Below are 16,217 nucleotides of genomic sequence, written 5' to 3' on the forward strand. Positions count from 1 at the left end.
TTTGATTTAAGATCACTTTATGATCAATCACTATTTTCTTATCTAATTTTATATAGCTAGCAAGGAGTGTATCTTGTGACATAACATTTTCTTAGGTTAAAATAAACACAAAATAACAGGAAATTCATACTTCAAATTTTTTTATACTCATTATAAATATACAAAAAGGAAAAAAATATATGAAACACAATTCATAGCCAATGAAGAAGGAAGACGAAAATATATGTTCATGCTATATTAACTGTAGTGTTCCATTTGATTGAAATTTCTTGTCACCAAACGCTTTACTCTCTCTGTTCTTTTTTAATTACATATCTATTAAAAAATATTTGTTATCATGGCTATATAATCATATTATAAGTAAAAGTGAAAATCTATTTTTGAAATAGTGCACTTACAATCAAAACTAATAATTCAATGGACTACGTTGATGGCCGCTATTTTAGAAAAATTAGGAAGAAACTCCTTCGTTTTAGGGTAAAAGAATAAAAAATTAAAAATTAAAAAGATCATGTGCATTTTTTGTTTTTATTTATTATTATTGTCTCTACCACAACTTTATCTATTAATTTTGTTAGAAATAATCAACAACGTGTGTATTCGTCACAGTTCACTTGTTATGTGAGCACTAATTATTAAATTCTCTCTTGAATTAAAACACAAAAAGAAAAAATATTTATCTCACAAAAATTAGCTATTAAATAAATAATAAAAATCAAACTAATTCAAACTTTCAATTGATGTTATTATAAGTCATATGAACTTTTCTTCATCTAAAATACTAAAATATTAAAAATTAGTAAATAAGTATAACAAAAGGGCGATGTTTACATAGTACTCCCTCTGTCCCATTTTATATGAGGTAGTTTGACTTGACACGGAGTTTAAGAAAGAAGGAAGACTTTTAAAACTTGTGGTCCAAAATGAATGATAGAAATTTGTGTGACTGTAAATCATTTCATTAAGGGTAAAATAGACATTTCATAGTTAAATTGTTACTTAATATGGAAATGTGTCCTTCTTTTTGGGACTGATTAAAAAGGAAAGTAAGTCATATAAAATGGGACGGAGGGAGTAATAACTATTTTGAAGCAAACTTTTAGAGAGAATAGTTGTTCTGAACGCATCTGTTATGGACAACAAAGAAAGAATTTGGACGATAAGAGTATTAGGTAGCTTACTAATCCTATTAATTTCTTCACATTTTGTCTCAATCTTCGTTTTTTTCTTATGTGAGTTTTCAATAAGCATACTTTCAGAGTTGCCAGAGAATTGGTCTTGGTTGCTCATGTTGTTCAAACTGTATTACTATTGCTGCCTAAAATTGTGGTGTCAACAAACCACTCCACGACGCTAAATTACACTAGAATTTGTTTGTGTAGAATAAAAAGAATTACATAAAAAAAATTTGTTGAAAAATGAGAGGAAACCCCTCTATTTATAGACAACAACAGGTAGTGTAAACATGTGCTTATTGTGTCTTATTGGAAAGGTCACAACACCTTGGAAAAGTCACAATCCTTTGGAATAGTCACAACCATTCGAAATAGTCACTACCTTTCAGAAAAGTCGCAACTCTTTAGAAAAATCACAACTTTTTAGAAAACGCACAAATCTTTATAAAAGTTATAACTCTTCGATTGGTTTCCATTCGCACATTTTAAAATCCAACAGCTCATGGTTGTCATGCTACTTTCCTTTGTTGAGAAACAACACAGGGCTAAGAAGGGGGGAAATTATTATCAGACATCAGTACTGAGAATAAGTTTACATGTAATTAGAATTGCTATAAACAATTTCTGTTTCTTTTTTTTTAATTCTTTCTTTAATGTCCAACTATCAAAGTTTATCGCAATATCACATGACACTATTTTTTAATGTGATATATATGATATTTTTAATATATATTTTCTTAAAGAAAAATAGGCGTCGGGAAAGGGAAAATGAAGGAGGATATTACAATTAAGGTGTCTTGCCAATAAAATGAAAATTTAGTAGTCAATGCTACTAAGATTCTTCCATGTAATAGTATATTAGTTTCTAGAACGTACTTTGCACGTTTGTCTTTTTATCATTTGTAATTTTTTTATATTTTTTAAAAGTTAAGTTATAAAATATGAAATATGGTTAAATAAGAAATTATGAAGTCCACAATATTCGAACTTACAGAAGAATGCTAATATATACACGTTAACTCATACAAATCACATATCAGAATCTAAATAAAATTTGAATCAGTCATTCTGGAGTAGTACTGAACATGATGATTTTCTTAATTAATGATAGAACATTTAATTAATTATATTGTATAATAAATTAATTTAGTGTAGAGATAGAATGGTAATTCAACTTTTCACTTTGATGCTTCCCACTTTTAATAATATATGATATGATGATTAGACTTAGTTTAACATGATTTAATACTTTTAAATTATGATTATTTTTATTATGACTATTAATATGAAATATTTGTTTTATGAAATTTTTAATTTTGTTAATATTTAGTGATGCAATTAATACTTATTAGACTTATTTTAGCATGATTTAATATTTTTAAATTATGATCATTTTTATCATGACTTATTAATATGAAATATTTATTTTATGGTATTTTTTTGTTTTGTCGTATACATATTGTCATCACTCATTACATATATAAAAAAGGCTTCTGACAATAATATACATAATGAGTACTATATATATACTAGATACAAAACCCCTGGCGAGTCCCGAGCCCAATATATATTAGTTTACTTATTTTAATTTATGTGATATAGATAAAACTAGAAGAGTTGATCAAATTTTTAAATATTTTTATTGTTAATTATTTTTATTATATTTTTAACGTAGTTTTCAAATTATATTTGTGGCACATGTGATATTTTGAGAGTAATTAATTTTTAATATATTTTTAAAAATATTTTAAGTTGTTAAATTATTGTGATTTATGTGTCACATGTGAAATTTTGATAGTTAATCAAATTTTTAATATATTTTTAAAAAAAAATTAAGTATGTAATTTTTAAATAATATATGTTATTTCCCTTGTCCCAATTTATGTGGCACATGTTAAATTTTGAGAGTTTATCAAATTTTTAATATGTTTAAATACTTTAAGTTGTGATTAATAGTACTTTTAACGTAATTTTCATATATTATATATGAAAATTACTTCCTTTGTCCCAATTTATGTGGCACATGTGAAATTTTGAGAGCTAATCACATTTTAATATGTTCTTCAAATATATTAAGTTGTTAGTTATTGTGATCTATGATACTCTTAATGTAATTTTCAAATAATATATGTTACTCCCTCAGTTTCAATTATGTAGTAAATGTGAAATTTCGAGAGCTAACCAAATTTATAATAGGGAAAATTACACGGTTAAGCATATTTATACTACTTAATTACTCATCATAGCTATTGTTTGCTATAATTACCACTCGCGACTAACATTATAAATTAATTACGTGGGCTGACTTCGAGTTTGTATAATTAGCCACGTTTGTATAATTCGTAACTAGCAATTCTCCGTTTGATTTGTATTTGTATACGATGGTTTATATTTGTATATGACGATGATTTCCTTTGATTTTTCAGTTTTATCATCATATACATTCAATCTTTTTGTGTATAACTTTTTAAAATTTGTATAAACGTGTAATTTTCAGATTTTGTATAATATGATTTTTATAATGTAATTTATATAATATATTTTGTATAATAATTTAAAGTTCATATGTTTATGTTTGTATCAATTTGTTATTTCAAGTTTTATCATATTTGTATAATTCCAGACTTTATATTACTCAATTATACAAAAACACACGAATTATACAAACGTAGCTGCAAATTATACAAATTATCGCAATTATATACATTATTGCCCTCTATCGCTCGCGTCTCTCAATCTCCCTCGCCTCTCCCAATCTCGCTCGTCTCTCTCCTCCCTCTCCCAATCTCGGTTGCCATATATACCAATGCATATGTATAATATTCAATTATCTAACTGATATACAATACAATTTACCTTCTCCCACTCTCTGCCTTCTCTCGTTCACCTCTCTCTTCCCTCTCCCAATCTCGCTCACCTCTCTCCTCCCTCTCCCAATCTCGATTGTCATATATACAAATACATATGTATAATATACAATTATCTAACCGATATACATATACAATTCACCTCTCTCCCACTCTCTGTCCTCTCTCACTCGCCTTTCTCCTCGCTCTCCCAGTCTTGCTTGCCTCTCTTCTCCCTATAACATGTAGCTACAAATTGTAATTATCAAACTATAGCTATGGAGCATAATTAGGCTATTTTTGAGTGGCTATATGTGAAAGTTCATCTTTATAATATTTTAAGTTTATTTTTAGTACTTTTTTTTTGTAAATACATAACATATAAAAAGAAACATATTAAAATATTTTTTTTCCTTTTTTTAAAAATAAAATAAAATAAATTAAAATGGATAAAATAAGAAATATAAATAGAGGAAGTTGAGGAGAAGGGAAAACCGGTCTATTGATTGGCTGACCATAAGCTCCTCAACATTCACACTTATAATATATAGTATGGAAAACGGTCAAAAATATCCTTGCATTATTTGTAAAGATTTATATGTATCACTCATTCATCTATTGGGCTAAAAGTACCCCGCAATCCTCCTTTTTGGTCCATTTCTACCCTTGAATCTAATACCATTTTTTTAAAAAAAAATTATTATTATGTATTACGTGACATTTTCTTATTGGACAAAATTAAATCCCAACCCAATTAATTTTCTTCTATCCCCTCCAATCCATTCCAATGCTCCATAACCCAAATCCAATTAGAAGAACCCATTAAAAAGATTGATTTACCATTCTCCTTTAAGCCTAAGAAGAAGAAATGGTTTATAGTTAAAAGACTAAAACCGGTAAGTTTATAGTTAGTGGACCAAACCTGATAAAATTTGAGATAGTTAAAGGACTAAATCCGGTAAGTGTATAGTTGAGAGACTATTTTAGACCTACTCCAATAGTTTAGGGACCATTTGTGACATTTAGTTGTATTTTATACATTCTGAGGTAGTTGTTGCATTTCACAATAAATTTTTGACATAATACATAAATACGCCATTTAACTTGCCCTCAACTCAAATTTATGCCCTCTAACATTGGGTGTGCATAATTAGACAATTAAACTTGTATAAAGTTGAATAAATAGACATACACGTCCTACGTGACATCCTACCTGACAATTTTAGTCTCACTGGTGTTCTAAGTGTATTATACCACATAACTCATGTGTCTACTTATTCAACTTTATATAAGTTTAAGATTCTATTTATGCACATGCAAAGTTAGAGGATATAAATATGAAATGAGATCAAGTGAAATTGCATTTCACGTCATTAAATATGCTTAGTTGGCTTACCATGTCAGGCCCCACGTCATTAAATATACTTAGTTGGCTTACCTGACAATTTCTGCTTACAAAACTATTTGATTGATTGTCTCAGCCAAAAATAGAATCTCCAATTTCCTTATAATTTGAAGAAGATGAAGAATGCAAGACGAATTACTGATAATCTGTATCTTGCCGATGATATTCTTGAGAGTATTTTTCAAGTTAAAACTCTGCTGCGATTGAAGTGCTTATGTAAGCGCTACTGCACTCTGATTTCAACCTCGCTCCTGGTTTATCTCAAGACGTTTAATTCAGAACCTGATAACCATTGTATCCTTGTTCAGACTGGGCAGAAAAAAATTGTTTGATCCGTATACGAAATCATGGCTACTTGATAAAGCTTAATGAACCCTGTACGTCAGCTGGGTTCAATCAATGGCTTGGTCTGTTAGTTACTACTACTAGTTCCCGTAAATTGATTTGCCCCTTCCATAAATCAATTCAAGATGTTCCCTCCTATGAACCGTCAAATGACACACTATATTGATGTTAGTATGGGTTTTGGATATGAAAAAGATTCTTAATTTACGAAGTCATGAGCTATAAAACAAGTTGGCCATCGACTATACTTCAGGTTTACTCAACCAAATTGGAATCATGGAACGTTGATTTTCACTTAAAAATGAGTACCTGCCGCTGTGATGTAATTGTTGAAGGGTTTACTTACTGGGTTGCCAAAGTAAACTTTTATTCCATAGTTATGCTTCCGCTCAATCATTATAATTCTTTTACATGTTTATATTTAGTTGCTCATGACTTTACCAGTATCAACAGTTTGCTTGGGGTCACTTATAACTCTAAGCACCGTGCTACGACTAGGGGTAGTCTCTGGTCGTAACAATAATTTTTTTTTTTACTGTAATTACTCATGTAATTAGTTTCAGGTCTCTTGTAATGGAACTAACTTTATGTACCTATAAACTATATACTACTTCTTATTTTTGGATCCGCCATTGATTATCCCTATGCATATTCTATTATAAAAGTTAGCTAAATTTCATAAAATTTTTTGGTGCTAAAATGGATTTCCCATTTTTTTAAGGTGTTTGGTATCTGCATTGGAGCCTAACTAATTCTTTGCCTCAGGTAGAGGGGCGATTCCGGGGGGGGGGGGAGTGGGTAACTCTCCATTCTCCAACCAAAGATTTTTCTATATCGAGTTGGAATGCCTTAAACGGATGTGTGGTAACAGGTAAAGCCCGAAGGTTGTATCCATCCTTGTAGGGGGAGATATCTCTCTTTTATACAAGCACAATTCTTAGGTTAAGGGATGGTCAATTAATTATTTTGTGCTAATTAATGGCTGGCACATAATTAAGTTTTAATTACTTTAATTAATGGAAGCTACATAATTATGCTTTTAATTGGTTCATTTGGATACAATATTAAATCTATGACTTATATATCACCTCCTGAATGTAACTTGTAACTTCATCAAATGATATTTCCGCATTAAAAAGTGACTAAAGAAATTACTTGTCTAGACAACCAACCAAGCAATATCTGAATTACAGTATTATGTGTCTTTATAGAGTTTCAAACATCTCACAGAAAACATTGTGACGAACTGGTCGTAAGGAAATAATTGCACGTGTTGGAAAAGCTAACAAATTCTTCTTCAAATTTGAGGTATTAGTAGAACAACTATTGCATTCCTTATGCTCTGGCACTATAACCAGTTTCTCCAGATTTATTGCATGCTCAAGTAAGAACTTCAAGAATTGATCAAGCTTTGTTACGTCAGATGTAACCATACCACCACATAATGGCATAACCTTGACATTCTTCAAATTATGTAAGGAAACTTTGAATATGTTTTCTTCAAAGGAGAGGTACTTCTTGTCTTCCAACAAATCAATGTCTTTGTCTTCATACTATAGATACCAATGAAGGACAAATCATGTTAGTCGTTGAGGCTGTCGGGGATCAATATACATTTGACATAAATAAATGAATAGAAAACATACCATCATATCAGGAAATATCATCAAATTTTTCAACGTAGGAGTTGATTTTATGAGGTTATCTAGTAGGGGGAACGAAAGTTTTGAATATAAGAACTTATTGTCAACCATCTGCATTCCAGCAACGGTAAGGAAATGTCTTCTTCTTCCAACATCAAATTGGAAATCACCTCAACAGAAGAATGAGGCAGAATATAAAACAGGAGCTCTATTCACAATCAACATAAAAAGACAGTACACATTTGGGACTGATAACTGACCTTGATCAACCAGGATGACAGTATTAGCTCATTAGCACAACAAACGCTTACCAAAACATCTTTCACTGTATTTTCATCATAGTAGAGATCAAGATTGGCATGGTACAAAGATGGAAAGTCCCTCAGCTTAATTCTTGTAACATCAAAACCCCCAGAAATCGTTAAATGTTCAACATATGGAGTAACAATTTCAAAGCAACATGTATCACCTACGAATGACTACAAATCCCCGCCAAGATGACCGTGATGGATCAATTCTAGTCGCCTACATTTTGGAGAAGTCATGTGCAAACGATTAAAACCACAAAATTCATGTAGCTTCAAAGATTCCAATTGAGGACAATTTGACATTATTTGTTTAATGTGTTCATCCCGGAGAAAAAAATCTTCCAACGTTAAACTCTTCAGAAATGTCCAATTTAGTACACAATCTTCTAATATTCTACAATTCTCGCAGTTGAGTTTTAGAATCGATGAACTACTACAGAGAACTTCTGGTAAGCTATAAGGTTGGTCATGCTCTGTCGGATCAACTGTATACCGTATATTCATGCCTAAATCCTCCACTTTCTTATTCACAGCAAATTCAAGCCACTTGTCAATTTTGGGAAAGTAAGACAGACCATCATCATATCTGAACACAAAGTTTAGACTCAACTTTTTAATGCTAGAGAAGCTAAGGAGAGGTAGTATATTATCCGTTAAGGAAATGAATTTGTGCACTGTCGAGTTATCTGAACGACCATACTCCTCTTCATAAACAATGTTGTCTACACAAGTCCAGAAGTATTGCCAATGTTTAGAGAGAATAGTTGTTCTGAACACATCTGTTATGGACAATAGAGATAGAATTTGAACAATAAGAGCGTCAGGTAGTTGACTGATCCTATCAATTTCTTCACATTCTATCTCAATCTTTGCTTTTTCATGAGGTGAGTTTTCAAATAAGCAGACTTTCAGAGTTGCCAGAGAATTGGTCTTGGTTGCTCATGTTGTTCAAATTGTATTACTATTGCTATTTGAAATCACCGTGCTAGCGAACCACTCAACCGTAGATATATTGTTGAAAAATAAGAGGTGTGACCTTGGAAATGTCAAAATCGTTTGAAATAGGCACAACCTTTCGGAAAAGTTGCAATTCTTAAAAAAAATCACAACTCTTAATAAAAGCTACTTCTCTTTTGTTGAAAAACAACACAAGGCTAAGAAGGGAGGGGGGGGGGGTATTGAGAATAAGTTTACTTGTAATTATAATTTCTATAGACAATTTCTGTTTCTTGTTTTGTTTATTCTTTCTTTAATGTCCAACTAACAAATTTATATCACATGACACTATTTTTTTTTAATGTGATAATATATGATATTTTTAAATATATTTTTGTTTTAAAAAAAGGGGGTTGGGAAAGGGAAAAATGAAGGAGGAGATTACAATTAAGGTGAGGAATCAAACGATCTCATCAGTGAAGTGAAAATTTAGTAGTCAATGCTACTAAGATTATCTCATGTAAAAGTATATGATTACAATTTGCAGTGGTTTTAAACCATATTCAAACCATAAAAAAGAGCAATAAGGTATTTTATGTAAACATAATTATTCATCAAAATCTAAACACAAAACTTAAGAAATGAAAGGATAAAGGATACATACACAAGGTAGCTAGACTTTGGTTGCCATTCCAAAATCTTGATTTTTTTTTTTGTTGTATTTATATTTTCATGAAAGGGTAATGCCACAGTACTTATATAGTGGCCATGGAGTTGACCATTTAATTTTTTTCTATTTTTGATCAGACTTTTATGTCATTAATGGTTATTAGTTGATTATTTATCCTAAATAGGTTGTTGATGTTATGCTAAAATCATTGACGTAATAATTTACTTCTTAAATATTTGAAAAAGATATACACCCTCGTTTTCATTTTGTCACACCTACTTTCCTTTTAAATCCATTTAAAAAATAATTATTATTTTTCTTTTTATATATTTGAAAACTAGATATGTCAGATACATGCATCTGATGACCAAAATTTGGCACGATGATAATTTTGAAAACTCATAAAATGCATGTATTAGGCCCTAAACAAATAAAATTTGTTTTGTTTACCCTATTAAATTCAATAATGTTGAAAGTAAAATTCATGGGATAATTAACATTTAATAAATTTGACCAATAAAATACAGTAGAAAAATACATTCAACCTTTTCCTTTTTTGAAGTGGTCAAAAAAAGTTATAAAGTGAATATATAAGTGACATGTGTCACTACTAAACAGTTACCTCTTGTGTTAGGCTATTCCTAGAACAACCATGTATTACTTTGTTATTTTACTAAACCCATGGAAATGAAATATCTCTTCACATTTTTTCCACCTTCCCACCTAGAAATTTTCTCCTTTATAAGCTCCCAAATGGCCTAATGGTTTCTCTGCACTGAAACTTTCATTGAGTTTTTCTTTTTCCATTTTATAATTTTTTAGTTTGAAATTCAATAGCTTTCTCGGTTTTTAGATTTTGCTAACATGGAGAAAGCTGAAGAAAACATAGGAACTTCAAATGTAGAGAATGAAAATGTGAGAACTGAATTTAGGGCTTTCATTGAATGGTAATTTTGATGTTTAGTCAAAAAAATGAATCGTTTTTTGTGAATAACTAATGAAAAATATTCTTTGATGTTTTCAGGTGGATCGCAAGGAAGTGTTGCTTCAAGTGTAGCTGAGGTTGAAACCCAACAACCACCTACTCAAGGTATCAAAATTTTGTGAATTGATTTATATAGCAAGTCAATTTATATTTGTATCAAAATTAAAATAGGAATTTTTTTTTCCATTAGTTCTCGATGTGAAATCATCTTTCGTTGAACAAAAATCACCTGTATATTCAGGAAATTATATTGCTAAAGGAAAGATAAAAAACTTCATGCTCAACCATATGACTTTTGTTTCCACAAGAGGTAAAGGACCAAATGGAAAGAAGACTGAAGGACTGTTATACCCATGTAACAAGAAAGATGAAGTGGAGATAGTTTGTCTTTGTCATGGTGATCTTCTAAATGCAGTTGAATTTGTCAAACACACTGGTGGAGGTTATGTAGAACACCCTTTAAACCATATATTTATTGATGGAGAATAGATTAAGTAGCATTGTTACTGATGTTATTTGATATTTTCTTTTGTTTTTGTACGAATAAATTCAATGGCTATTTCCCAAAAAGGCATTAGCTTTTGTATCGTTGTTATTTCATCGTTCCTTTTTTTGTTGTACCAACTAAAGTTCCTCGCGTAAATGTTATATTAAGGTTATTTTCCAATGATTTGGCTTATTTTTTTCTATGTGATGCTTATTTTTTAAGCTTAATTAATTAGAAGGAAGTGATAGTTTCTATTCTACATAAATATTGACCCCTTATTCTTTTTCTTTTTTTAAAAAATCAATCTCAAGCCACTAAACTAAATTAACCTATTTTTAAAACATTACGCTTGTTCCTCAACACGAGAGAGAGGAAAAGAGAGTTACATGCGAGTGAATATCACCGGGCTAATATCATCTATCTTAACTCGTCTAAATGTTGTAAAATAGGTTATTTTTTAATTATTTCTGTTCGATTATGTGTAGTTTTGTTCCTCTCTTGTAAGATTTTTAAATATTAATATGTTTATTAGGGTTTGGGGTTTAGCTTTTTATAGGATTTCTATGTTATTTTTCCACTAAAAATTTTCATTGCTTGCTAAATATAAGTTGTTTTCTTTAAGTGTTAGGATTTGCTATCAATTGCTAGTTTTCAAAGTTTATTTCCCGAGTTAGAATTTCTATTTCTTGCTAAATCTGACAATTATATGTTAATATATGAGTTATGCCTCTTTGATTATGTGTATTTTTGTTCTTCTTATAAGAATTGCAGTATTTATGTGCTAATTAAAATTTGGGGGGATGGCTTTTTAAAGGTTTTTTAGTTATTTTTTGACTTAGAATTTTTTTTGTAGATAAATCTTGAAATCACTTGTTAAAATACCTTATATTTAGTTGTTTTATTATGTGTTAGGTTTGGTGTTAACTATTTTAGATTTTTTTGAGTTTATTCATAGAAATTAGAATTTTCATTTCTTGCTAAATCTAACAATTATGTGTTAATACATATGTTATTAATTGCATATTGTATTGCGTTGTTTATATATATATATATATCTTTTCCCATATGTGACTGATTTTTATGGGTTTTTGAGTCCTAATAAATTTATATTTTAGGGTATTAGGATAGAATTTTTCATTTTAGGGTATAAGGATAGAATTTTACGTAGGCAATTTAGGGCACGGATGAACTGACTGAGAGTATTAGATTAATATTTTTATTGCGACGTAGATTTCATTACTTGATTCCTTATTTAAAAGCTGAAATGTATTTCCTTTGAATATTTTTCAAAATGTGATCCAAATTTTATATTCTTCTGCCTTAAAAAAAGTAGAAATGAGAGACCTGTAAGTGAATCGGCTAATCAAGTTTTCATTTTATTCTTTTATAAAGTCAATAGAATATATTATACATTTATTTTTATTTGATTTCCTCTGTTAAATAAATTTAACAAATATATCTTAATTCTAGGATCTTTCACAAATGTGTGATCTCACATTTAATTACCACTATGATTAATTTTCTTTTATTTTTTGACTAGTAAAATTATCCGCGCCTCGCGCGGGAGTTCAATTTGAAGGAATTTATAAAATAATACTTAAAACCTTCAGTCATTAAAACTAAAATATTATATTATCTTACACACAAGATTACATAGTAATGGACATTAATAATGTAAAGAAAAATGATAATTACAACATATTTGATTTTATAATTTATCCTTTTGCTTCCATGAAGTGTTACTATTTGATATTTTTGGGGAATCAAATGTACATAAACCTAAAATATTAAATTTTCTAATAAATAAATAATCATTAGTGAAGGGATAAATAAATTTTAAAGGGTTGAAAAAAGTGAACAAATATTCTAATTCTAATGTGTAGAAAGTTCAGCCCTACCTTTTGTTTGTACATATATCATTTTAAATTTTTTCATTTAAATATATCATATGTAATTATTAAAATGGAAAACTAAAGGGAGAATGTATCATATTGGACAATAATTCAACTTATCATATATACTTGAAAGAGAAAAATATTACACAAAACTATTCAGCTTGTTTGGGTGTTTTTTAAAATCAACATACAGAGTGATGGAGTTCAATTTGAAACTACACTTCTATTCAAATCGCAGTGTCGAGAAACACATTTATTACTTCAAGAAAAGTATTTACAATTTGCAGTAAATTTGAGAATTTGTCCATATTTCATATTGAATATGCGCAATTGATTTATTGTGTAGTTATCTATGTCTTTGGGATTAGAAGAGGCTCAAGTCTAGTCATATATTCCTTTATAGGTCATCCAGCGCATAATTGAACTCATGTCAAAAGTTTATTAATTTTCTTCTTCTTTTCTTGGTTCACTTTGCACATCAAGGTGCGATAAAGTTTTTAAGGTATTTATCTCCTTACAATGGTATACCAAATTTGAAATTTGTCTTCAAAAGATGGTAGTATAGATCTTTAAGGAATTATTTTATTATACCTTTAACAATTTCAGTAGACAAAACTTGCATGAATACTCAATTATTGTGTGTTATTTAATCTGTACTAACAAATACTTATGACAATAACTTTGTAGAAACATAAACAACAAAGTTTAAAACATGTACTCAAAAGCAAAAAATAATATCATAAGCATAAATTAATGACTATAAAAAAACATATCAGGATCAGTAACAATAGAATGAAACAGAAAGGAAAAAATCGAGCCCACTGAATGTACATTGTCCTCTTAAGGAAATTATTTTCCTCTAGTACTCGAGGTTTAAAAGAATAGATCCTCTCAGGATGGAACGATTTTATTCACCAGTTGATACAAAAAACAATGGTGCCAGTGAGCCACTCAACATGAGCAAAGTACACGACTATTTAATTGTGCAAAAGAAGATGAAGAAGAAGGAATTCAAAATTTTCGTTGTTTTAAAATTTAAAATGAGAGTAAATCCTTTATTTATAGACAGCAAAGGGTAGTGTGAACAAATGCTTATTGTGTCTTATCGGAAAAGTGACAACTCTTTGGAAAAGTTACAACCCTTCAAAAAGTTCACATGATAAAAGTCGCAACTCTTCATAAAAGTCACAACTCTTCATAAAAGTCACAATTTTTCATAAAAGTCACAACTTTTCATGAAAGAGGAAGACTAGTTTTGGAAATAAATAAATTAAAATGGAATCTAGGTTTGTGGTGGCGCCACATAGTTGGAAATATATAAATTAAAAGAGAATCCTAATTTGTGGTGGCGCCACGTAGGTGAGCCTAGGGTTCTCTTATATATATATATATATAATATTAGAAGAGATACTCCCTTGTTTCAATTTATATTATTACATTAGTTGCTTGTACACGTGACAACCAGGTTTTGGGGATATTTTAAAATGACTAAGTTTTTTTCGCGCTTATTGTCATGGCCCGAGCCTACACCTTGGACGTGACCGACTCTCGAGAACCATATTTGCTGGTCCCCAAGCAAACCCTCATCCCGATTGACTACAAGCGGAAGACTAACTCAAGCATACATAAGCATTAAATTGAAAAAAAACATTTAAAAACTGTTTACTGAATGTCAAAACTGAACTGGATATACTAAGTATGAAACATAAGTTTTAAGTAAAATATCTAAAACTGAAAGACTCTCCAAAACTGTCTATCTCTGAAGTCTCTATTGTAAACAAGGATGAGTGTCAGGACAAGACCCGCGAATCCTCAAGAAAACTACTAGTAACAACTCATAAAAACTGGAGTCCTCCAGAAGCAAGGAGGTCTTACTCAAAAGCTGACTAAATGATCTCAAGGAATTTTGATGAGTATCCTAAGAAGTTGTATCTACATCATTAAAAGATGCAGGTCGAATGATATCAGTACATCGAATGTACGAGTATGTGATATAGCTGAATAACAAATAACTGAATGAAAGGACTACAGTAGATATAGATATTGTCACGACCCATGAGTACCCCCTAGACGTAACACGACATACTTGACCCCGAAGGGGTTTCATACAAGCCTCTAGCATCATCATACATAAGACATAGAAATAATGCGGAAAATTTAAAACTTTTACAATCGAAGTCCAACTTCATTTTTCATAAAGGAAAATCATAGGAATCTAGACTTTGTCTCATTTAACGTTTGGGACTTAGCCCTTTACATCAATAAAAGTCTCAATATAAGAAGTGCAATAGGAACTAAGAAATGACTAATCCATCCTCGAACTTGAGGACTCACCACAACTTGGAGAAAAGCAATCCAAGTCTTCTTCAAGAAAGAGAGTGTACGTCACCTAGCCGGAACCTACACTTACAAAAATGTTGGAGAAAGGGGTTAGCACATAAAGTACTAAGTATGGAACCATGCATAAAATCCTTGAAATATGATAAAAATGACATTTTATTTGAAAAGTATGCATTTGTGAAGTTAAGAAACCAACATGCATCTTCAATGTCAAATACAAGCCAAAAATCACATTTATGCTCATTACCTAGTAAAGCCATTACCTTAGCAACCCCTAAAGAACACTTGAGCAATGTATGGTTGGCATCCCATAATACCAACAATACTAAGTACTCCTTTGAAGCTACCTTAGTCATACATATCATATTTAGACCTCATCATAATCAATAGTCATATGTAAGGAACTAGTCATATACATTACTTGAACATAAGGAAAGTCATTCATATCAACTATCCATTCAACATACATGCCTACATTCATATCTCATTGTATCATAAAGGAACCATCCCATAAAATCCTACTAAGTCTACTTGTGCAATGTAAAAGTGAAGTCCCATACCCCCACTCCTACTAAGTAAACTCACCAAGAAGTGATAGTTTAGTTCATGTCTCATTCATTATCTTATCATATAGGGAAGAATAGCCATAACCGACATAGACCATGTGAGCTACATGGAATCTGGTGTTGTATAACTTCACACCGAAAGAAAGTGTCCTACTTGCCTAAGGTAGAACTAACATATTTAAGCCTTTAAGGTGGATCCACTAAGCTAAAAGTCCTATGTTGGCACATAGTTATGGGATAGAGATTGCTTCTAGAAACCCGACCTATTGCATTGGCGGATGAGCTTCCAATCTCATGAGTTCACTTAGATGACCCAACCTATTGTATTGGCGGAAGGGCCTTTACCTCATTGTCCATATCCACTCGGTGCTAAGAGTTATTTCCCAAATTATACATAATTAATCTTGAATTGCATTTACATGTGTGAAGGAATGATTACCCTTCATTTAATAAAATTCATCAAATAGCTCATAGATTCTTAAAGGTGAGAATGTACTTCAACCTTAGAATCAACATTAGTATGTGAGTAGAACTTTCACATTAAATTCATAGTGTTTACATGAGAATGGACTTTCAATCAACACAATATGATCATCATGGTCATGTACATTTCATG

The 16,217-nt window shown here is 30.4% G+C and overlaps 1 protein-coding gene across 1 annotated transcript in view; it reads left to right on the forward strand.

Annotated features, from left to right (window-relative positions):
- The window catches only part of LOC107063257 (ninja-family protein AFP3-like), a 28,223-nt gene extending 17,421 nt beyond the window's left edge, over nucleotides 1–10,802 (forward strand). The window contains exons 2-3 of the mRNA XM_015314900.1: nucleotides 10,353–10,418; nucleotides 10,504–10,802. Of these exons, the coding sequence (XP_015170386.1) occupies nucleotides 10,353–10,418; nucleotides 10,504–10,802 (365 nt within the window). The remainder of the gene's footprint in view (nucleotides 1–10,352; nucleotides 10,419–10,503) is intronic.
- The last annotated feature ends 5,415 nt before the right edge of the window (nucleotides 10,803–16,217 follow it).

Source organism: Solanum tuberosum, unplaced genomic scaffold (genome assembly GCF_000226075.1).
Source record: "Solanum tuberosum cultivar DM 1-3 516 R44 unplaced genomic scaffold, SolTub_3.0 scf00016, whole genome shotgun sequence".
NCBI classification, from domain to species: domain Eukaryota; kingdom Viridiplantae; phylum Streptophyta; class Magnoliopsida; order Solanales; family Solanaceae; genus Solanum; species Solanum tuberosum.